Raw genomic sequence first — 25,147 nt, forward strand, 5'->3', positions numbered from 1 at the left:
GAGCTGAGTGAAAGCCCTCTGATAAATTTTACAGCTTCACTGTAAAATCAGAGCTTCACTGATGCCTTTTTAGCTTCTTTTGGAATTCTTCCAAGCAATTTTGCCCTATCAGTCTTTGACTGTAGGAGGTATCATGGATGGTTGTTGTTGTTTAGTCGTTTAGGCATGTCCGATTCTTCATGACCCCATGGACCAGAGCACGCCAGGCACTTCTGTCTTCCACTGCCTCCCACAGTTTGGTCAAATTCATGCTGGTAGCTTCAAGAACACTGTCCAACCATCTCACCCTCTGTCGTCCCCTTCTCCTTGTGCCCTCCATCTTTCCCAACATCAGGGTCTTTTCCAGGGAGTCTTCTCTTCTCATGAGGTGGCCAAAGTATTGGAGCCTCAGCTTCAGGATCTGTCCTTCCAGTGAGCACTCAGGGCTGATTTCCTTCAGAATGGATAGGTTTGATCTTCTTGCAGTCCATGGGACTCTAAAGAGTCTCCTCCAGCACCATAATTCAAAAGCATCAATTCTTTGGTGATCAGCCTTCTTTATGGTCCACCTCTCACTTCCATACATCACGACTGGGAAAACCAGAGCTTTAACTATACGGATACCTCCTACAAAAACTGCAAGAAATGTACACATGTTATAATACATCTGTCAAATGTTCCACACATATTCCTCCATGGCTATCTTAAGGGGGGGGGGTCACTTTGGAATCAGCCCTTATTTTTCTCACTGCACTATTTCCTTTCAAAATTTTGCATGGGCTCCAGCTTCTGACAAAGCATTTCTGATATTGATATCCCTTGGTTTGGAGGTGAAAGAAATATGACATCGAAACTAACATTTAATGAATTGGTAGGATCCCATTCCTCCTCCCTACCAGAAAAGCAGAGGCGGCCTATAAACATTACAGTTCTTGAGGGGAAACTGAGCGGAGGTGTGAGCTCTTCAGACCACAAAGGAAGAGTGTTTCCCCCTTCCTCCATATTGTTGGCCCCAAACAACAGGCTATTTCTTAAATTGATCCCACCCCAGCCAAATGTCTTTTCCAACGTTTTGCAGCCCCCGAAAGGAAGAATCTTTGTTAGTCCATCACGTTGTAGAGACTTTAAGAATGCAAAGAGTTCTCAACTAGTGAGAGTGTTTATTATTATATCGCAGGACCTCCTAGGAATTATATACAGTGAATCATCATCAGAAGCTTCAGATAACTTCTCCTGAGTTTACTGTTCCTGCTCCAGGCCCCCATTTTGCATTTCTTTGGAAGGGATGCCTTTTGGTTGAGCGGTTCCAGGTTTTCTACCAGTACTTTTGTTTGTTTTAAATTTGGAGTGATAGGATGAAAGAGATGTATGTGTATGTAGGAAATATATTTTCCCTTAAAAAAAAATATTGGGGGAAGCCAAGTGCAGCTGCGTTTCTGTGCAGTTATGTGTGATTCGTAACAGGGACTCTCTTTTTTTTCTCATAACAAGATACTGTGAGCCAGGAAAAAAATACCTCCTCAAGTGCAACAGAGACAGATTGTACCTTCATAAAGGACAATCTTCTCTTGCCTGACTGGAAGATAGAGGTGGAAGAACCAGTCTAGATCCAGCCCGTGTCCCTTGCAGGTCCATTCACTCCCAAGTCCATGTGGATTTATTTATTATTTTTTTGAAGGTTCCACATGCTTTCAATAGACTTAAATTGTTTTGGAAGAACTTACAAGTCATCTTCTCTGTTTTTGTTTGTTTGTTTTTAAACAACTGGCAAAAAGCTTCTGAAAGTGGTACTGCATAATGATCTGTGCTCCTCCCTTCCTGGGTAACTGTGCAGAGAAAAAGGTTGCTTCCCCCCTCCATGTACCTATTTAGGGGTAAACAACAAAATGTGCACTAGAAAACATAAATGGTCATTGCTGGGGTGCATGGGAGAGCATGAGCAGGCCTATGGGAGAGGGCATTAACCCTTTGCAGCACTCCCGACGGAAAAAATACCCCTCTCCAGCTGCTGTTGTTCCCATTTGTACTGACAGAGATTTCCAACAGCTAATAGCAGTTTGGGTGGGGCGAATTTCATCAGGATTGTGTTGGGGTAGAAGCAGCCTCCCTGAGCACTGCTACCCTGACCCCCCCAGCAGCTATTTATGTTTTGAAAAACTATATTTTGTGCCATTGGCGCTGTGTGCAATGGCGGAGCTTCATGCTCTGGCACCGGGGGGCGGAGAGCAGGTGGGGGCGTGGCTGGCACGCGTCCTGGGGGCAAGACGTGTCGCCTGTGGGGGCGTGGTGCCCAGCATGGGGTGGGGGGCAGCTGTGATGGCACCCCACCAGGATCGTGGTCCTCCGCCAGTAGCTGTGTGTGGTTTGATCCTTTCTGCTCCTTCTGACTATCTTGTCTCACTCAGCAAAGTGTGTGACCGTATCCTTTTTCCAAGGATGGTACGAGTTGTCGTGGGTGCATATAACAATAAAAATAATGAATATTGTGGGTGTAGGGTTATTGTTTTTGTTCCTTATTATGTCATGTACAGTCATACCTCAGGTTGAAGTAGCTTTGGGTTAAGCATTTTCGGGTTGCGCTCTGCGGCAACCCAGAAGTAACGGAGCGTGTTACTTCCGGGTTTTGCCACTCGCGCATGCGCAGATGCTCAAAATGACATCATGCGCGGAAGCGGCAAATCGTGACCTGCGGACGCGGTTTGCATTCGCTTCAGGATGCAAATGGGGCTCCGGAACGGATCCTGTTCGCATCCAGAGGTACCACTGTATTTTGTTTTTTCATATTGTAAACTGCTCTGTGATCATTGGGTGAAGGGCAGTGTAGAAATTTAATTAATAATAGCAATAATAGTAATAATTGTCAACCCACAAACTGCCCCAGGGTCGAGAGGCAACTCCCACCACACACACACAATAAGCTGTCAACAAGACTGAAAACTCGCGGCTTCAAAACAAAACACAGTGTTTCTCAGATGGAATGGAATCGGCTGATGAGGATAGACTGTTGCCATACGTTCCGTCAAATGTAGCGTCTACCATTTAATGTATAGAGTATTAGCACCACGATAACTTGTGACTCATTTCCTCTCGGTACACAATAAGGGCAAAAGAATAGGGAAAAGCTACATGTATTGTTTACATTTGACTATTTTAGCATCTTTACATCTTCGGGGCATATGAATCATTAGGCAGAAAGCTATGTAAATGTTTAAAGCTGCAACCCTGAACACAGAGACTCGGGCACGAAACCCATCGAGCACAGCAGGGCTTCCTTCTGCGTAAACACACTTAGGCTTATGTTGCACAAAGGTTTTGGGGTATCTCGGTTTTGTATCCGTATGGCCATTTTTTACTTTTGCTCAGGAATATATTACCATTTTGGAGCCTAGTCTGGCTTGACTTGAAACAAATTTAAGATTACAATTATGATAAAACTAAAACAAGCTACTCTTAGTTGACAAAAATAAGACTGTCCTCCATACAAGGGCGTGCACTGATTTAATTAAATCATTTACTCTCCTGCAAAGTTTACATTATAGTGTGTGTTTCTTAAGCTTCCAAAATAGCCTTCTAAAAATTAGTCTCAGGTGGAAAAAATAATTGAATTGTGCAAACTACTCTACACGGTATTTAGTTCTGCAGGAGTAGTTTCACATTACAGGGGAGGAGGGTACTGAAAGCGCTTTTTAGAATTCTGTTATATCTGCAGCCTTTCTGGCAACTAAATACATGCACTTGGATACAGGTGTATGAAAAAGCAGTACAGATAACAGACATTTAAGAGATAGCACTTGTAAATTATAGGTTAACTTTATGGGGCATTTTGTTGTTCTCTTTGCCCTCACCAAGACATTTATGATGACATCACTTGTAATATTCTTTGGGGGAGGGGGAACCATTTCTCATATATATGATCTCTTTTATATATATATACAGTGGTACCTCAGGTTAAGTACTTAATTCGTTCCGGGGGTCCGTACTTAACCTGAAACTGTTCTCAACCTGAAGCACCACTTTAGCTAATGGGGCCTCCTGTTGCTGCTGTGCCGCCGGAGCATGATTTTTTTTAAAAAAATAAATTTTATTAACTGGCCAATCACATCAAATTAAATCACATCACATAAATTCCAAATTACAAAGCCAAATTTTTAAATTTTGTTCTCATCCTGAAGCAAAGTTCTTAACCTGAAGCACTATTTCTGGGTTAGTGGAGTCAGTAACCTGAAGCGTATGTAACCTGAAGCGTATGTAACCTGAGGTACCACTGTGTATGTCAGTGTGTGTGTGTGTGTGTGTGTGTGTGTGTGTGTGTGTGTGTGTGTGAATGGACAATTGTTGTAATTATTATTACAATAGCAATAGAACATTAATAAGAACTCAATCAGAGTCAATCCTAGGGTTAAGGATTCCCCCCATGATGCAAATCAAATGAGGTTATCCCTCCAGGTCGCCATTTTGGGTGTTCTATGGCCCATTAGCCTCCGTCTAGGATTTTGGGCAGAACTCTGCCCCTGGACCTTGGTAGTCCCTAGTTTCGATCCTGCATTTGGGGAATGCAGCACCCACCCACCCTTCAGCTTTTGACTATTGATCCAACGCAGTACCTTTTTCCACCATCGCCAAAGCACCCCCTGCCCACTAGGGTCATGATTGACTGAGGCCAACCATAATAATTTATCTCCAAAAATGATTATTTATACCCTGATTTAGACAGTGATTATGCAGAGGCTAGACTATGTCCAGTCTTTATTGATCATTAATTCTGATTCGCTCGTGAGGTGGTTATGCATCCCCCCCTCAATTACTCATTCACCCTTTTAAATGCATTTCCCATCATTTTCCTAATCACAAAAAGTAAGTTGTGGGGTTTTTAAAGTTGATTTTAATTCACTTTAACTGTGTGAACCAAAATTTCTGGCATACGCTTGAATCCATCCCAGGAAATTGTGACACTCAGGAGACACCATATGTCATTATTGAGTAAGTTTTATATGTGCACAGATTTCTCTTGCTCGTTCTTTCAGTTCCTCTGTGTGTGTTGTTGCTACACGGCACACTCAATATGTGTGACATGGCATGGTGTGGTGTGGCAATTTGGCATCTGTGCAGAATGAATGAAATATACTCTTGAGGCTTAGTCCAAAGGAAGTTAGGTCTGTGTGCCTTCAGGTTTAGGGGAACAGAGTATTTAACTGTGCACTAAACCCATATTAGTTTCAATGAGACTTAACCACACTTAAGCACACTCTTGACTGCTCTTCATGAATGTGTCATTTTATTTACAGTGGTGCCTTGCAAGACGAAAAGAATCCGTTCCGCAAGTCTCTTCGTCTAGCGGTTTTTTCGTCTTGCGAAGCAAGCCCATAGTGCTATTAGCGAAGCAAGCCCATAGTGCTATTAGCGGTTTAGCGGCTTTTAGCGGCTTAGTGGATAAGCGGCTTAGCGGCTTAGAAAAAAGGGGGGGGAGGGAAAAAACCCCGCAGGAACTCGCAAGACATTTTCGTCTTGCAAAGCAAGCCCATAGGAAATTCGTTTTGCGAAGTGCCTCCAAAACGGAAAACTCTTTCGTCTAGCGAGTTTTCCGTCTTGCGAGGCATTCGTCTTGCGGGGCACCACTGTATTTAAAGCATTTTTACCATGCTCTTCAGCTGAAATAGAGCCTTGGGGGCGACTTGCATTAGATCAAATCCCCTTTTCTTCCCTTAAAAAACACAAAGCTTTGCCTCCTGGTTCCTCAGCCGAAAAGGCTCTCAGAGCAGTCGACATAAGGTCATAAAAACAAGACAGTCCCTGCCCCATAAGATTACAGTCTTAAAGACACAACACAAAAGGAGGAAGAGGGTGAGAAAGAAAGAGGAAAGCAAGCAAGCAAGCAAGCGCCAATTCTTAAATCAACGTAATTGTTTTTTTATATAATAAGTTTGAATGTAAACAGTTCCGGGAGAGGAGGAGCCAAATGGAGCTTATGCTGATGGAGGGGCCTGAAATCCCAATTTTCTCTCTGCTTCATTCTGGTGAAATTTTACACTGTTGTCCATCCCTTAGAAAAAGATACTGCAGTAGTGATTATCTTTACCCACTATTTATTTGTTCAATATTTTTGCTATTAGGTGAATTAATTGCCGCTCTGTGGCTGCATACAGACATACGTCGCTATATTGTGTTTTTTCCTACCCAGCACCCACTGACTTCACAGTGCATTTGACAGGTGTAACTACCAGTGGTTTAAAGAGAGATTTCAGTCATCCGTTCTACTCTTTTCCTTGTTCACCATAGTCTGGTGGCTGTCCGCGTTTTTTCTTCCCTTTAAAAGTACAAAGCACAGCAGGAACGTTTATTAATTTAAATGTTAATTCATCCATTAAAAATAGAATGTGTTTTTTAAATTTATTTTTAAAAAGAGCTTCAAAGTGGCTAGAGTTAGTGGATTTGCAAGTGCACTGCCAGTTTTAGATTCCTAGTTGCTCAAATGATGAGTGAGTAAGCCTGACATGGAAGCCATTATTTGGGCCAGAAAGTTATACTTGACCCATTCGGGCCTAGCTTCTTCTCTAGTAGGCTTCGTCTCACTGCAGTTCCATCTTTTGTGCAGAGCTTGGTGGTGGTGCTCAGGCTGAATCTCTTGTGTTCCTGTACATTACATTTTTCAGTAGGATCCACTATAGCCTTGAGTCCCTGCAAGATGGCACCAGTGTTTCTTGATGCCTTCAGTTATCCAGCATCAGTGTTGTGTAGTGGTTAAGAGCGGTAGTCTCGTAATCTGGGGAACCGGGTTCGCGTCTCCGCTCCTCCACATGCAGCTGCTGGGTGACCTTGGGCCAGTCACACTTCTTTGAAGTCTCTCAGCCCCACTCACCTCACAGAGTGTTTGTTGTGGGGGAGGAAGGGAAAGGAGAATGTTAGCCACTTTGAGACTCCTTCGGGTAGTGATAAAGCAGGATATCAAATCCAAACTCTTTTTCTTCTTCTTCATATCAGGGCTGGCTGGGTGAGAATGCCGAGCAGTTGTGGGGCATGTGCAATGGGGCATGATTAAAAGGCCCCATATCAGCTGTACCCCTCCTACAGTTCAGTTTCCAATACGTAGTCTCTTTGCAGTAAGCCTCATCTTGCAGAACTACAACTCTACACAACTCCTGCATCCAGACTGTGGATGGCTTTGTAGGGCCAGTTTGCAGTGGTAATACTGAAATTAATGGGACCACTTCCATGAAAAAGGCTAACATATGTGCACAGTACACAACTGTCGGTCTGTTCTCTGAGAGACATTAAGGCATGTGCTTTGCATTCTTAACTCCGTTCCAAATAGTCTTAATGAGTCCCTTCTGGTGTACACTGGGAGAATTTATTTCTAGCCTTATTTTCCAAGTATGCCTGGTATGAACTTGAAACCCAAATACAAGCTGCACGAAAGCCCCACTGTCTGCAGATACTGCTCTAGTATTTACAGAAGAACTATAACTTCAAGTCCTTGAAGCAAAACAGCCATGGCAGTTCATGGAACAGTACACAGCTAGGAGTTAATACAAGACCAGCCCACAGATTAGGCACTGCTTTGATTCATCAAAGCCTGAACTGCCAACCGAGCTATACATCCCAGTGCCTTAGCGGGATGTTACGGATGCTGACAGACCATCCTTTCTTACATTGATGCTTTCTGAATGATTGGCTAATACATCATCTAGGACTGAGCCAATTTCACCCTATTTCTCTGCTCCATTTGTGGGCAACAAAAGTGAGGGGTTATTTTGCATTTTGGGTGGTGAATTTTGAGAGAAGGCGGGGGGAGGAAAACCAACCTCCAGTGCCACTCTCAAATGCTCAATAGCATAGATCATCATGTTGAATTAAACATAGTGTCTAGGGCTGGTGTAAAGGGTTGGCATGATAGAGCATCTGCCAAGGGCCCACACACCAAAGATGGGTCCAGTGACAAGAACTTCTGCCACAGTGGAAAAGGGGCCCCATGGAGATGGTTTTGCCCAAAGGCTCTCCAATTCCTGAAGTTGACATTGATTATGCCCATGGAACAATGCTATCTTACATGATAGCGTTGTTCCAAATGGCATTCTGTTAGGGGAGAGGGATTGAGGGCTACTGGTGAAGACTGTCATCTCCTCCTCTTGAATGTCCTTCAACAATGCTGTATCACACTGTAGTGTCATTCCCAAGGCATACTGGAGAATTAACCCTGGCGGTTGGAAGTAGGTGGCAGCTGGGAGGAAAGGAACCCTGTTTCCACGACATGGCTGTTCTTTCTGCTAAAGAGCTGTGTGGGGCAAACAAGGCCAGCCCACCAAAGACGCAAGGTGAGGTGACTTCCTCAGGTGGCAGGGACAGCAGTTCCCAGTGTAGCTCTTCAGACTTCATAGCATGAAGGGCATTTTCACAGAAAGATACACACATTCATACTTGTAGGTAGTTAGATTGGTAATTCTTATTTTTTGGCTCAGGGATGAGCTGGAGGAGGAGCAGGGGTTTTTGGAGGGGCTGACACTGAGGCTATTGAATGGTCTACTCTAACATCCAACACCCCTCTTTGAGGAAGTTTAAGGTCTTTGCAATGTCCAGTCCATTTTCAGGCCAAGCTGGCTCCTGTTCTTGGTTTCCTAATTGAAACGATGAATGTGAGCTGCATAGCAGGATAGTTTATTGTGCAAATCTCATTAATTTCTATTGAGAACTTCCCATTGAATATAGCTCTTTAGTTATCCATGGGGATAGAGGAGCTAGCCCCTAAACCGCCCTTCTTCTTGTCCAAAAGCTGGACTGAAAATATAAAGGATTCACATACCATGTGGCTTCCTAGCGCAAAGCAAAGGGGGGAGCCCACGGTGTTCTTCATCAGGATAATATTATAAGGAATATGATGAGGAAATGAGTGGGGTTTTTATTGCCTTCAAAACTATGGCTCCAGATTTAAGGAGGATTATGAATAAAGCTCTTTGAGGTGGGTACTATGATCGCATAGTCCTGAAAATTTTATTTTGTGTGGTTTTAGAAAACATTCCAGGATATTTCATTATTCATTTTATCTTATTATTGTGGTGTGATGCTGGTTGAAGCTATAAAATGCAAATTTGGCTTGAAGTCCATTTTCACATAAAGATTCAGAAATCTACATAACAGCACACTGGTGCTTTTTTAAAAGCCTTTATATTTTTAACAGGATACATTGAAAGGTTTTAATGGCACAACGTGGTTCTGTGTAAAATGTTAAAAGGTATGTGCTCAGTTACAAAATAGGAGCTTGCAAAATAGCGTATTTGCTTACATCTTGGGTGGAAAGCTTGGAGCCTGATTCTCCAAATTTTTTGTTTTTTGGGGGGGAAAAACTTGCAGAATTCTTTAACATTTACCACTGCTACTACTGCTGTGTCTGCAGCAACACATGATGGTCTGAAAAAGTTCAGAGTACAGTGAAGGTGATGTCCATAGCTGGGCACCTAAGAAAAAGCACTCTAGTTTCATGGAGTGCCCTTATTCAGGGTCCCAGAAAGCCAGCCTCTTAATTTTCAGGATACTCCATTCTATTTCTGCCTGTGAGACAGAAAGGGAAGCCCTGTTCTATTTAAGCAAAGAGATAAATTCCCTCTCTAAGACTCTGAATCACCAAGTTGTTGAGCATTTCAGGCTTCAGCTGCTTCTCCAGAGAGGAAAAATGAGCTCCCTCTTGTATGAAGCAAAACAAAACTCCACAGTCTTGAGTCACAATATTAAACTTGAGCGCCTTGAAATGTGATTATGACAGTGTCCAGTTTGGCTGCCGAATAGATTTTGGATATCTTCACTGTTAAAGTAGGTGAGGCAAGCGCTAAAACTTGGATTGCACCTCTCCAGTGAGTGGACTTTCCCTCTAGACACTCGCTTTACAGGACACTAGGCTTGGGGAATGATTCTTCTCTTGCATGTGGCAACTCTTTGCCCCAATCCCCCCACCAGAATACCCCCCCCAGGCAATTGCAGCCAGCTAATACTGTCTTAAACGGGGTATAGCTAAGAGTGTTTCATGGCAAGGCTTGGGGCAGAGACTCCCTTTTACTTAAATTTTAGGGCTTTGGGACATCTGCTTCATTCTAGAATGTCCCTGTGTCTTTTTACCCGGGTCACTGTTAGCTTTTCGTCTGCGTAGCGTCATGGCTTGGAAGAAATTGCACATTTTAGTGTGCACTACATCATGCTGAGTTTGTGAACTGAGCAGCACTTAATATTAAACGCAAAAGGCATTCCCACTTAGGGTGATTGATTTGGAGCGCTTGTTTACTGTGAAGTAAAAGGAACTGCAGATGTTTGATGAAAGACACCAAACATCTGCATTTTCAATACTGCACGGAGCCCTGTGTACGGGCAGCAGCAACAGCAAGAGCAGCATTCACTTAAAATTTAAAAAAAAAGGAGCAGCAAAAATTAAATGAAGCAAAGGGCTCCTTTTCTTTAACCTCTTACAGGACTTGGACACTTTCCATAGTTTAATGTGGAAAAGGCCTGTTGCTAAAGAAGTGTAGTCATATGGTTTGCTTTGAAGATGTGGGAGCAACGCAGGGCTGCCTGACGCAGGGGAGTGTCTCACAGATGACAGATGTGTTTGCTTTTCATGGCTTTCTCCGTGCAACAGGCTAGGATTATATCCATCCAGTTATCACCACTTCTTCCCAGATGAGACAACCTTGCATCCACACGGGAGCCTGAGTGACCAGCGTAACATCCAATGAGTTCCAGCCTGGCTCTGAAACTTGACAAAAAGGGGAAAGCAACTGCAGAGAAGGGTGTTGCTTAGAAAAGCCACAAGGCCAGGGAAGGGGGAGGCAAAGCAGCCCCTCTTGTCCCATTGCTTTGCCACTGAAAATGCTTTGTCTGTTGGAAGCAAACAGAGCTTTGAGAGTTATTTGATTGTTTTAAAGATTTGTGTGCCACCTTCCTAGGTAGCTGAAAACTGAAACAGTAGTGAATATTTAATTATATATCAGTAAAACTACAATCCCCACCCTTTAGGAAAAGTAGCCTGAAATGAAGTCTTTGGTGTTTGTTCAAATGCCAGAAAAGTAAGGAGGGAGTTTCACATAGTTGGGCCCACCACAGAAAAGGCCCTGTCTCTAGTGGCATGGATCTCAATGGCGAGTCTAAAGCTGATCCTAAGCTGTCCTCCAAATGCCTGATTTAAGTCTTGGATAAATCAGCAATTTATCACCAATTTGGTATTTATTTGCTCTAGTGCGAAACAGAATCGAAGGTTAAGGTAACTTACTAAAGAGGGGGGAAATATTTAAAGTACTGCATGCAAAAAAGAATTAAATGCAACCATTTTTCCTGAAAGATAATTTCTATTTTTCTTCTACCTTTCAAATGAGGTCTGCATTTCTATATTTACAGTATGTGGAATCATAGAATCACAATATTGAAGAATTGGAAGGTACCGCAGGAGTCTTTTGCCCAGTGTGGGGCTCAAACTCCTGAGATTTAAGAGTCTCATGCTCTCCCAAACGGTGCTTGTACCACATGGCCCTTCAAAATTGGGACACAGATCCACCCTAAACCTGATCCTACATGGGTTTGTGGCTTACCTACAAGGAAATAAACACAGTGAGATGTTTCACGGACCTGGATTTCGTTGCAGACATTTCCTGTTTCGGAGAAAAGAGATTCTCACTTTAAACAACCTTCTAGGGACACTTAACATGGCCTCTCTTTTGTCTCTGAATACATCCTTGGCACCACCAGCAGCTTCAGATGTGATTGATTTACTACACAGACATCTTTCCTATGCACACAAAAAAGTATGCAAACTTAATTTGGATTGTCTATGTGTTGAATTCACAACGTATCTATTTTGCTTTATATAGACATGCTTTGGAAAGCTATAGCTTCTCAACCTTTATACATGCACCAAAATAGTGGAATGATAGTCACAAATTGGCACACAGCTGGCATGCCCCCCCCGACTGAAATGTTGTCATTTTAGAAAATTTGTCACGTTTTTGATGCAAACCTAAGATTTTTGGGGGGAAATGGCTTGTCTAACATTTTGCATATTGAACACTAGAGGGAGCCAATGTCTGCATGTTTTCTTCATATAAATTCAAACCTTCTGTCCCTTATTGCTATGGAAATTTTTCTTAAAAGATGTGTTGGTTTCTAAATGTGGCCCTTCCACTCCCAGTGCTTCTGGGTTCTATCTCTCTCTCTCTTACACACACCCCAGTATTAGCAAAGTTTCCCAATTTGCCAACATCATTAAAAAAGGTAAAGGGACCCCTGACCATTAGGTCCAGTTGCGGACGATTCTGGGGTTGCGGCGCTCATCTCGCTTTATTGGCCAAGGGAGCTGGCGTACAGCTTCCGGGTCATGTGGCCAGCATGACTAAGCAAACCAGAGCAGCGCACGGAAACGCTGTTTACCTTCCCGCCGGAGCGGTACCTATTTATCTACTTGCACTTTGATGTGCTTTCAAACTGCTAGGTTGGCAGGAGCAGGGACCGAGCAATGGGAGCTCACCCCGTTGCGGGGATTCAAACCACTGACCTTCTGATCGGCAAGTCCTAGGCTCTCTGGTTTAACCCACAGCGCCACCCGCGTCCCTTAACATTATTTAGCCAATGTGTAATTTTCTACACTTTATGACGCAACATTCATAGTTGGGGGTTCATAATTGGGGGTGGAGAATCAAATCCTTCCAGCCTCAGCTCTAGAATTCAGTCTGCTTAAGTAAGCAGAAAATGTTGTGTGGGGTGAAGAAAGGGAAAAGAAAGAGCAGTTCTCCCCAAGAAATAGGGACCTGATCAGGCTTGAAAGCAGAAGATTGCCGGATGCAGGTTTGCCAGCTGATAGCTTTGCCAAAGAGGAAGAGTTTCTTTTTTACGACCTTTTCTTATTTCTGTGATGGGGCTACTTGATGTGCTGGAGTTGTGCAATAGAAAGGGATGAAGATGGGGCAGAAGTTGGATGGAGAGAGATGAGATGTCGTTTCTGCTCGAAAGATTCCCATTGGCTAAAGTGAAAAGCATCGCTTTTTACTTTAAAAAATGGGCACAAACATTAAAATAAACATTTTAATGGGCACAAACATTAAAATAAAGACTTCTGGGTTAGCGCCATCGGTAATGGCGGAATTCCTCTGAGTAGGAGGAATTTGCTCTGTGGAAACTGTGTCTGGCCGCCACGGTGAAGGCGGAGACCCCTCAAAAATCACAGGCAGGTGAAGCCTGTGAACGTGGGATTTGGCGGGCACCTTTTGCACCTCCCCTACTCGCGGGGGAAACCCGATTTCGGGGCTCCGGAGCGAAGTGGGGTGAGCGGCGCGGTGCTGTGAATCGACTGCTTTTTCCACGGAGTGAAGCCGCACAGCCGTTGCTGGAGAGCGCTGACTTTTTCCTGTGGACAATTTGATTTTAAAAAGCAACTACCCGTGAGTAGAATAAATTGGAAGCTTTCAAAGAAAAAAAGACTTAATTTGGTATTGAAGCAGGGAGGCTCAAACAGGAAGTCCGCCTTCCGCTTTTGTAAATAGATCAAAGCAAAGAGGCTGTAAGCTAAAGTCTCGGAAAGCTGATCGGAAAGGACTAATTTTTCCAGCTCTTTAAAAAATAGTGAACCCCCCCCCCCTTGGAAGCAGGAGAAGAGGGGGGGAAGTTCGGACTATACATACCTGTAAGAGACAGGGGAGGAAGTTAAATTTCCACTGCTCAGAACCTGGGAACGGGTTGCAAATAGGACAATAAGACTGTTGTGCCTTGGAACGTGCTTTGACTGTGAATAGAGAGATACATTGTTTTTAGCTGTCCTCTTCTGATCTTAAAAAGGAGGAAAAGTAACTGAAAATTGAAACTAACTTTCTTCCTTGAGCTGTGTTTCAAAAGACGTTATTTTGGAGTAACACGAGTACAGATAGCAACTATTTCCCCCTAGAGGAAGTTTCTGAAACTGTTACAAGAGTTGGATCTGGGGAATTTTCCACTGTGGGACTGTGGGACTGACCTTGGAATTTTTAAGTGTTATGGCAGATGGGAAAGAAAAAGTAGATTTGCCACTCCAAGACAAAACAACAAGGTCTGGGAAGTCTTGGCAGCGAAGAGCGTCAGCATCCGGCCCTTCTGCCTCATCTGCGGCTGTTCCAAACCAATCTAAACCAAGAGGAATGTCATCAGAAGAAGCTTTAGCGCTTGCATTAAGTAAGATAAATGCCTCACTGGAACAACTTAATAAGAAAGTCGATGACGCAACTACTACAATTAAGCTAAACACAGAAAGCTTAAATAACTTGGGACAAAAGGTGAATACAAATACAGAAACCATCGAGAAATTGATACAGGAATCTACTACGATACGACAGACTGCAGAGGAAGCCAGGGAAAAAGTTGCTGCTGTGGAAGTTAAGGTAACACAACTTGAAACAAAGAGAGTCCCAGACCTGCAGAGGCAACTTGAAGACCACAAGTCGAAATTTTCTATGATTGAGCTTAAGGGAAAACAGACGAATTTGAGGATCAGAGCTATACCTGAAGTGGAGAAGGACAGTCTGATAGATTTTCTCACGCAGGAATTCGCAGACTTTTGGGATTTGGATTTGGAACAGGATGAATTTAAAATCGTGACTGCTTTTAGACTTGGAAGAGGAGGGAAGAAAGAGAAGAATAGAATAAGAGACTGTTTGATTACCCTCCGAACTAAAGAAGAGAGAGATAAAATTTTGGGTTGGAAGTACTACAGTACTACAAATGTTATTGTCTTCATGAAAGTGTTCAGGTTGCTGGATGCTGAGGGGTGGTGGGAGGCACCAGTTGGGGAGCCCCCCAAGGGAAGAAGGCTCAGAGCCAGGGATTGGTGGTGGGACAACGAGGAGTAGTCAGAGGGAGAAGAGAGAGCAGACTGGGAGGAGTAAGTGTCAGAAGCTGAAGAGGTAACAGGGTTTAGTGAGCAGGAAGAGGCTGGGGCAGAGAGCAGTGCAGAAGCAGAGACTGGAGAGGAGGGGAGATAAGAGGCAGAGTTCAGACAGGCTGCTGAAGAGACAATGGGGTACCCCCCCTACTGTTACGATCAGCTCCCCTCCCACTGGGCTCCCAGCACTAGAAGAGGTATGAAGAGAGCGGAGCAAAGACAGATGCGTTGATGGAGTCTCAGATTGCTTGGGATGGACCTGAGGGAGTAGGAGGCTTACACAACTGTGGGAATGTGTGGTCCTTCAGTCCCCAGAACTGCATGGGGCAAAGCTACCAGGAAGATTTGCTGTGCTCACTAGGCTTGGCCTCCCGAGCTGTTTGTTTATTTGAATAAAGATTTAACTTCATGGATGCTGTGTGACCTGCTCCTGGCACCTGCCTCTGACATCAGGTATTAAAAGATTTTAAACAGTGCCTGTCAGGAAGAGTTGGCCTTAAATCCATAGGAAATGGCTTCTAAAAACACGTCTTCCTTTTTGTTGTCCTGGCAAAGGAGGTGGCAAGATTAACATAATAACTTTGGGGCTTTTCTGGCAGGAGCTTCAGGCTGTTGAAACTTACTGTTTAGTTATTGTGGGGCAGAAGGAGGGAGTGACCTTTTAGGTCACCATATCTTGGCTTAACACTTCCAGAAGAAATCGGATGCTGTTTCATTTAGATTTACAAATGATAAGGGATCATAGTAAAGATTTGCAGTGAAGGAGGCAGCAAGCAACAGATTTAAGAGGAGGTGTTGCAACTTGCCCTGGCTAAAGCCTCTCTAGGCCAAACCAGAATTTTCCCTCTCAGGTATGGGCAACCATTGCAAAAACTGGATTTTAGGGGCACTGTACTTCATAACAGTTGCTAGGATCCAAGCCAATGTGACAATTTTGTTGTCGTTGTTGTTGCAATAAACCAAACCCAGTCTTTCATTCTCTCTACAGGTCCTGCGTGACAGACATGTGTGAGTGCCCTGTTCATAAAAACTGCTACTGTGAGTCCTTTCTCGCCTATGCTAGAGCCTGTCAAAGGGAAGGTCTGAAAGTTCACTGGAAACCTGAGCAGAATTGTGCTGGTAAGTGAGACGCACTGATTAAAGGTAAAGGGACCCCTGACCATTAGGTCCAGTCGTGACCGACTCTGGGGTTGCGGCGCTCATCTCACTTTATTGGCCGAGGGAGCCAGTGTACAGCTTCCGGGTCATGTGGCCAGCATGACTAAGCCGCTTCTGGCAAACCAGAGCAGCGCACGGAAACGCCGTTTACCTTTCCGCCGGAGCGGTCCCTATTTATCTACTTGCACTTTGACGTGCTTTTGAACTGCTAGGTTGGCAGGAGCAGGGACCGAGCAACGGGAGCTCACCCCGTCGCGGGGATTCGAACCACCGAACTTCTGATTGGCAAGTCCTAGGCTCTGTGTTTTAACCCACAGTGCCACCCGTGTCCCTTCGAGACGCACTGATTACTTCATTGCAACTGCATTTTATACTGTGCCCATGTAAAAAAACCTGATTTTTGCTCCTGGCTTCTCTACTTAATTCTCCTCTTCTCTCCACCCAACCCATGGGCCAGCAGTTTTGCAGCACGAAGGGCTGATTCGGAGTGGAGAAGTGGTGGGCAGTGAGAGCTTTAAGCACCCCGATCCCAAAACTGGTCCCCCCCCCAGCCGAAATAGCCCTTAGGCAACAGGCTTGCAGCACAGTTCTGCCCCAAATGCACAATCTGGCAGCTTACAGTCTTGCAGCTCTGTTAGAGCAGAGATGGCTAAATGGTTCCCAGGTGCTGAAATCCAGTGGCCAGCCGGCATGCATTGTGCTCTTTGGAGAGAATACAGGAAGCGAGATTCCAGCAACTTTGTACTAACAAGCCCGTTGTAAAACTTTGCATCGGGTACCTATTTCACTTGTCTGAGTCTGCTGGAAGAACAGAGGGGTGAGTAGCGCAAGGATCACAGGACTGTAATCGTGAAAGACTCTAGCTGATTACTGACATTTCCTGGACTGCTTGCTCGCTCATGTGGAAGCACAGATGCAATCGATCTTCCTTCATAGGAAGCGAGAAATGAATGGCAATCTGTGGTGGAAAAACACAGCTGATCTGCATCTATTTTATTCATTAAACTGACTAGTCATGCAATCCACTAATCATTTAAACCCAAGTGCTTGCAACTGAGTACTCCAAAAAGTTTTGGTGGAGCATGGAACAGATTTATCCCACTATACCCATCCCCTTATGTGGTTTGGGCCATTCCTGGCAAACATGGCAAAACACCCAGAAGCCTCCAGTGGGGAAGGAGAGTGACGGGGAATTTGACCACCTGCCATGCTCCTTCCAGAGTAGTTTGCCCACGTTTGGTCCTCCGCTCCTGTACGCAGCTCTCAGCACAGGCAGAGTACGTTCCCTTTGCCACAGAGTCCTAGGAAATAAGAGAAAATTAGAAGCAAATTGCTTAAAACATAAAACCTTGTTCAGATAGCATGAAGCAGTAGCATAAAACACAACTTTGAGAGGAAGAGCATTGAATGGAGACATTGCAAACCCTCATAGATTGCTTTATAAAGTAATCCCTGGGCCTAATTTCTTTATATGAAAAGAGAAGGAGAAAAGGTAGTGTAGCACACAGTCGTGTTTTTTAAAATATAAATTGGGATCAGGCAAGGAAAGGCAAAATTTGGATGTTTCAAATTAACCGTAATGGGAACTCGTAATGGCAAAATTAAAAACATACCAGTTTAAGTGTCATCCGTTTTGTTTTCTGATTTTCTGTTTTTACATTAACTTTTGTTATGATTAAGAAAGGGATAAAAGGTGTTGACTGATTCCAGTTCTTAGGTAAATTAGGGAGATATAGATATGGATATGGATATAGATATAGATATAGATATAGATATAGATATAGATATAGATATAGATATAGATATAGATATAGATATAGATATCCCTTTTGGAAGGAACAAAAATGATGCTAAAATATATGCAGGTTGACTTTTGGTGTGCAATTTAAGAAGACTTGGAGACTGCTTTTGGCTGTTGCAGGCCCACAGGGGTCATTTTACCAGCCCCAAAGCCGCCCCCCCCCCAACTCAGCCACCTGCTTGGTGAGGCCCCGTGTGCTGCACTAAACAGCGTGGCACGGGGACTTGCTTTCGCAGCTCCTGAAATTGCATCTGCGCAGACACAGACTCTGGAAATCGCGTGTGCACAGATGCTGGAAATCGCATGCGCACTCACGCATGCCTGCAATCCAGCCCACAGAGGGGCTCTGCGGCCTTGCCAACCCCTGCTATATGCAGTGTTAAAACAACTATTCATCGAATTTCTGAGAAGCAGGAAAGAGCAGCTGACTCTCATATCTCTTAGACAATTTCCGGTCTGAGGCCTCTAAAGCATTTCTCCTTGTTTCCTTGACATTTACAGAAATTGCAATAAAAAAAACCCGCGCTGTTGTGCCATAATATTACAAGATATGGGATTTGGTAAAACCCATGGGTATAATTTTAAGCGATGACATTCCTCTTTCTTTGAATTATCTTCCAGCCACCCAGTGTAAACATGGTGCAGTCTACGATACCTGCGGTCCTGGATGCGTGAAAACATGCGACAACTGGAACGAGATTGGCCCCTGCAATAAACCGTGCATTGCAGGCTGCCACTGCCCTGCAAACTTAGTCCACCACAAAGGAAGATGCATCAAACCCATTCTCTGTCCACAGCGGTGACATTAGCTTTTATCCACAAGGACTTTGTAACTGGTGGCTTTTGGTAACCTTTCTAAGCTCACAGCCAATGAAGGACTGCAGTGCTGGCTGGCAGATTTTGCAAAGCACTCTCACAAAGAGTGGGGGAAAATATGTGTGCCTATATATTTATATGTGTATATGGATATATATATATATATATATATATATATTTGCTTTCGTAGATTTTCACGGGTACAGGAATGCAGGTTTTGGTGTCCTCGGGTGTCTTCCCGTGTAAAAGTTGGGGTGCCTAGGCGACGTTTCGACGAGGTCTCACTCGTCATCTTCAGGCTGGTGCCTGAAGAAGCCGAAAGCACCAGCCTGAAGATGACGAGTGAGACCTCGTCGAAACGTCGCCTAGGCACCCCAACTTTTACACGGGAAGACACCCGAGGACACCAAAACCTACATATATATATATATATATATATATATATATATATAACCATAAACACAAGTGTATGTTGATACAGAGAGAGAGGTAAGGTAATTTTAAAAGACTCTGGACTTGCCAGGATTACGGGTCCCCCCCCCTTTTGATAGTAATGTATATTCTCTGAATTAAAAAAGTCACCCATCCCTGCTCATTCTGCTACTTGTGATCCTGGACTTCTGCCCCCAAATCCTGGCCCCGATGGCACCCCCTCTGTGTGTGTGTGTATTGTGTAATAGCATGTTCAGGGAGAGCAGAAATAAATGGTGGTACCCTTGGTATTGCAGGACAAAAAAAATGGCGGGAGCACCTGCCACTGCCCCCGCACTGTAGAAATGTCCCCATAACAGGAACCGGCCCCCCTTGATCAAATCCTCAACCCAACAGCCATAGCATAAACAATTCCACACAGTGCCCATTGAAGCAACAGGTCACCCCTAACTTCTCTGACTTAAATACATATAGGCCCCTGGGATATGGTAGCATCAGTCCTAGTTTTAACTATATATACCCACATACACATACATGTGCGCACACATATGAAAATAGGCATCATTTATATAAACCATAGAAGGATGAGTTATTATATGTATATTATTTTGCTATAAAGTTTATGTATTAGCATTTCTGTTATCTCCACCTGTAAGCCATGGGAGTCATTTGTGTAAATAAGGCAGGTGTTTGATGGCACGATAGCACCCACCGAGCCATCGCCTCCGAGTTTCCATGGATGCGTCTCCCAAAGCCACAGGATTTCCATGTAAAGTTACTATTAGATTCTGATTTCCGGATACATAAGAAACAGGTGTTATCTGAAGCTCGGATTTATCCAGGGACGGCTCAGGTTTCCCACCTCAGACCAGCCTCGGGTGATTGTTAAGAGCACCTTAATTCAGCAAAGAACACTTCCACTGGAGATTATGCCTTGCTGGTTCGTTCCGACGTTCCTTGGAACATCGCTTTAGTTGGCGTAACATTTAGATGAAGCCAACCACATGCATGGGGGCAGAGGGTATAGTTCCCAACCACCAGGCATGTAGTGAGGGGAGGACCGGGAGGCTCGTGATTTTGAGGGGGCGCAAACCAGTCACCCCCAAGCAGGAATCCACACCCTGCCTGCCACCGAGGGTCTCTGGGCCCCAGAGCCCAGCCTGGCCTGGCCACCATGCCCCCAGCCCCCTCGCTTAATGGCCGCCCAGGTAGTGTGTGGGGGGGGCATGCGCAACAGCTCTCTCCCTTCTTGTGGTTTTCAGCAACAGGTATTAGAAGCATATTGCCTCCAGCAGTGGATATAGAACACAGCCATCATGGTGAATGCACTTCTTGCAGTTCTCAGCCTTTTGTCCTTCTGGACTAGACAACAGCCGAGACGTGTGCAGAAAGGGACGTGTAGCTCATGCAGCAAGAGACTGAAATATTCACTGTGCTGCCATTCCTAAGAATTCCTCGGCCGTTTCCCACAAACGTGTTTTGTGCCAGGTGACAGCTGTTCCCTACTACCTGAGATGGGAAGATGGTTGTTCATGTTGAGATGGGAAGATTATTGTTCACGCTCAAATGTTTCACTTCTTTTCAAAATAAAAGTGGAAGGACTTTATCACAGAGAGGACCTGTGTACTGTACAGGATGAGTAACAAAAAGGAAAAACAAAAGGTGTTTATTTAAATATTTAAATGCATCTACCTGTATATGTTATGTTTGATAGCCATGGAAAATAAATATTAAAGAAACAAAAAAGATTTGTGTCAGACAAAGACCTAACCATAGGCTTTCCGTTCATCTCATAAACAATTTTGGAATTTAATTTCTTTAAAAATAACCATTAAATACTATGCCTGTTTGAGTTGGAACAGCGGTTTGATTCATTATAAACATATTTACTGTTTTGAAATTCATAAAGGAAAAAGGGTTTCCTGTGATTCTCTGTCCAACACCTAGAAGAGCTTTTATTCTTTCATGCATGTTTGTAAGTCCCAGCACAGTGCATAAAATGTGAAATCTGATGCAAGCAAACTTTTGGGCCTTTCCCAACTTTAGCAGTGTGGAAGTTGATGCCATGTGGCTTTTTTGTAGGACCAGAAGCACAGAGTCATTGGGGAGATATTCCCAAACCCCCAGAGCAGATTTAGGTGTAGAGGTGTTCCACTGAGCAAATTGAACTCTGGTTTGCTTGCAGACAAGCACAACTGAGTATATCTCATGCTGGTGCTTGCAAATGCCCTCATGATTTATTTATTTTTAAAATTACATTAATAGCATGCCACCCACACAAGTCAATGTGGCCTTACATGATAATAATGACTAATCAAATGAAAACTAATCTGGACGCTGGGAAAGAAAATGCCACATAACTTTCAGACCACACTGGACCTTAAGGGTTTTTAATTTTTTTTCCTCTGAACGTCAAGTTTCACTTAAAATAAACTGCATCAGGTTAACAGGATGTAAATCCATACAATTCAGTTTGAATGTTTCAAGGTAAAGTCACATATTTCAAAGCTGGTTCCATTATTGGAAATAAAAGCCACCAGAAGGGCTTTCCTTTGAAATGCTGTTAAGGCAAAGGTGAATTGCTTCTAAGCTGTATTAAAATTTCCTGTTTCTAATACCGCATTGAAAATCCGCTTCATGTAAGCCAATGGTTGCGGCTATTTTTGTTTTAATGCATACAATGGTGTGTTGTTGTTTTTAAACACAGTGACTGGGCTTCATCTTCATTTACTGATTCAGGTAAGATACCTGTGAATATCACCTGGCAGATGATAAAGATTTAGCAGTTCCTTTAAAATACTGCCTGAGTCAAATTATTGATGTGTTCTTCATCGCAGCAGATAATAAATGAGGACTACCTTTTTGAATCAATGTTCCAGGTTTTATAGTTCGTATTCATCAGCTATTAGCAAATTGTGCACAGGACAAATAGCAAACAATAGCATCCCCATTTTGTTTTGAAGGTAAGCTCCTTTGCCAAATGATAAGAGGGACTTTTACTCAAGAGGAATTGTGTACTTCTAATCCTTGAAATAATTTCACATTGATTTCTGCAAATTGTGTAAAGTGCAGAATGTCCGAGGCCTTAGTTTTGCTGTGGACAAACTATGGTGTTTTATCTTCTCAGTACTTCCTTTCAGGCCAGCAAAGATATTTATTGTGAATTGAAAGTGCCTTTAATTTGCAAAGCCAACCAGCACTTTTACAACAGGCTATGTCTCCTTGCTATTGATTGAATCCTAATTTTATATGTGGTTAAGTTATTAATAGAGGAATCAATACTAGTCTGACTGGTGGTCTTTGTGACTTCAAATGTGGGCCACTGGTTTTCAGCTATGTAAGGTGGTTCTTCTAGGTGCCATCAGTGAGCTGCAAAGTTCCTTGCCTCTGAATAGTCTGAACAGAAATTAAGTTCAAGAATATTTTGGTACACTGTACTATAGAACTGCTGATCCGTTTAGCAATGTTAAGATATAAGAAACAACAACCCACGCAGAGCCCAGAACCTTGAAGTGACAACATTTATCTTAATTTCCTTCAGAACTTGGTTGGTTTTTAGTTGCTTATTGGCAAATGGAGAAATCATTGTATAGTAGATTGGGAATAAAAGTCACTTTAAAAGTCATGCCATGAAAGAAAACATTTAGACTTTTGCTTCTCACTTTAAATGTCTTCATCCATTTGTCTTAAACAAATAGGGATCTCACTCACTGACAGGCAGATACTTTTTCTGAAGGTTGAATCCATAATTCTTTAATATAAACTGCACCCAACAGTTGTGAAGAGAGTGCATGGGTTTTTTTAAAAAATGGGCAGAGGTGACAGAGAAAATTGAATAAATTAATCAAAACAATCATTTAAATTCCATTTTGGGATGCTGCATAACAGTATTTCTGTAGATAGAAATTCTTCAGAGTTGAAGATTGTTTTCAAAAAACACCTTTGGGGTTTTTTTTAAGGTGATTTTTGTGTATCTATGAAATTAGAGTGATCCCAATGAGTTTAGATTTCAGTGCTCAAACCACTTTAATGTGATCATTAGATGATTTGGTGACTCTGTGGCTTTGAATTTTTAAATCTTGCATTTTCAAGCTTTTTCTGAAAACAAAGATTTTTAGGACAGTGGTCATAAGGCTTGTGTTTCCAAGCTCTTCCACCAGGAAAAAATAATAATTTGTGTTTATGTTCTTTAAGTCTGAACTTTGTGTAATAAACTTCCAGTTGCTGAAGTCTTCATCCATTGATGTAAACAAATAATGATTGTTTTAAAATTTTAAAATTTTAAAATCATAGCACAGGAAAGTGTTTTCTATGCAGTAATTTCATCTTGATGTCAAATATAGATGTTTGGTCAGGAAAGTGGTACATTTTGCTCATTGGTTGGAGAAATAAGATTTCATTTAGAGAATCTCAAAACTTCTTCCATTTGGAATCCATACATCTTCATGCTATCTGAGTTTCATTGTATTATTGCCCTTGTTGGTTTATGGAGTCATTGTTGGTTTATGGAGTAATTGGCTTAATTTACATTTATTTTCCAGCTTCATTCATTAGTATAAGAATGTTACTTTGTTGAAAATGTGCAGTATCTTCGCTTTGCAGATGTGTGTCCTTTACCTTTTTTTTTAGAAAATATTGTTGTTTTTTATATAGGCCCCATCTTGTAATGCAGTTATTTTTACTGTTTATGTTGAAAACAATAGGCAGGAAGGTTTTGAAAAATTACCTTTGCATTGAATGGTGTACAAGTGTCTGTGTCTCTGAGGATTGTCTCTCATTGAAGATGCGTGCAAACTTGTTTGATCTGAGTTTCAACGTTCACTCGGTCCATTTATTTATAAAGGCTTTCATTCTTTTTAATTGCCTTAACTATATTTTTTTCCCCCGTTCATGAGCCAGACGCTGCAAGGGAATAGGTTCATAGCATGGATAAATATGATCCTTTTCTTTAGTATGTTGAATGATTAGTTTCATCTCTCTGCAAACAATCTGAGGTTTGTGTGCCAGTCTGTATCTTTTCTTTGCAGGCTTCAGCTGTTAAGTGAGTGTTTCCTCTTGGTGGGCAAAAAGTAGCTTGGCGATGGAGGAGAGGAGAAGACTTCTGTGGCACAGGTAGATGGAACTGGCGGACGAACTGATGTTGCTGAAGGAGAATGGGTGAATCTGTGGGTGGGCAGGCAAGGATCCTGTTGAGCTCTGCCCTTTCCCAGGCAGGGTTGTCCTAGCGGGAATGTTGCAACGCAAAGGCACACTTCTTGTAGGCAGCGTAAAGCAGGAGGATGGCTCGCAGCATTTGACGGCACATCGCCATCGCCATGCGCACCTGTGGTTCGCGGAGCCCGTGAGGCCTGCGCTGCTGGGGGCTGATGACTTGGCAGAAGGCTGAACGCTCTGAAACCCGCAGCGAACCGGTCCAGTGCGGAGGCTGTACCGTCACGAGGTGCCCAAAGACTGAGTCGAGCCCCGTGAGCCGCACGGCCTGGGGCTTGTGCACAGCTGCGCTGCATCCTCGCGTCTCTCCAGCCACTCCAGGGGGTTGTGGGTGCCCAGCTCCGGTCTTGGCACTGGGCTCTAGCACCAGGCTGAGTCCCTGGAAGCAAAGCTGCACTTCTAGGTCGGTGGCAGTGGCTGGACTCTGCCCTCCCCGAAAGGGGTGCTTAGTGCTGCTGGGCTTGGGCACGGCACCCCGCAGCCATTGCAGGGACTCATCCAGGGGGGACCAGGGTGCCCAGAGCTGGTACCCGCTGGCCATGGTCAGCGCTGCCCAGCCGCTGCCACCCTGCTCTGCCCAGGCTCTTGTTGCATCTTTCCTTAGTCCGGCGCCCGCGGCAACCTATTATGAGCATCCTTCACTCCAGAACACCAAGACTGAGCCAGTGTTCCACAAGCTCCTCCCTTTGACTCACATAGAATGGCTTTTCCTATAAGGACAGAATGCCTCCCTTGCCATCTGATATTAAAATAAATTTAAATGAACCGAGGCAGGGAGGATCTTCTTGGTGTCGGTACTAAAGTTGTGATGGAACAAGTCTCCCCAGAGAGGCTCACCAGATGCTTTCCTTAGCTTTTCAGTACCTGGTGAAGAGCTT

The 25,147-nt window shown here is 43.6% G+C and overlaps 2 protein-coding genes across 2 annotated transcripts in view; one reads left to right on the forward strand and one right to left on the reverse strand.

Annotated features, from left to right (window-relative positions):
• The window catches only part of BMPER (BMP binding endothelial regulator), a 172,573-nt gene extending 153,805 nt beyond the window's left edge, over positions 1-18,768 (forward strand). Inside the window, exons 14-15 of the mRNA XM_081834792.1 lie at positions 15,840-15,970; positions 18,432-18,768. Coding sequence (XP_081690918.1) covers positions 15,840-15,970; positions 18,432-18,613 — 313 coding nt within the window. The 3' untranslated portion in view covers positions 18,614-18,768. The remainder of the gene's footprint in view (positions 1-15,839; positions 15,971-18,431) is intronic.
• A 3,149-nt stretch (positions 18,769-21,917) lies between these two features.
• LOC309326267 (FANCD2 opposite strand protein-like) lies at positions 21,918-24,874 on the reverse strand. Its single transcript, XM_081834868.1, has one exon. It carries the CDS (start codon positions 24,808-24,810, stop codon positions 24,280-24,282), a length of 531 nt encoding a protein of 176 aa, XP_081690994.1. The 5' UTR covers positions 24,811-24,874; the 3' UTR covers positions 21,918-24,279.
• Positions 24,875-25,147: the final 273 nt, after the last annotated feature.

The sequence above is a fragment of the Podarcis erhardii genome (genome assembly GCF_964252035.2).
Source record: "Podarcis erhardii genome assembly, chromosome: 12".
In the NCBI taxonomy this organism is placed as follows: domain Eukaryota; kingdom Metazoa; phylum Chordata; class Lepidosauria; order Squamata; family Lacertidae; genus Podarcis; species Podarcis erhardii.

Coding starts and splice junctions, on each gene's coding strand:
- LOC309326267 (XM_081834868.1), bottom strand. CDS start 24,810: ATGGCCAGCGGGTACCAGCTCTGGGCACCCTGGTCCCCCCTGGATGAG.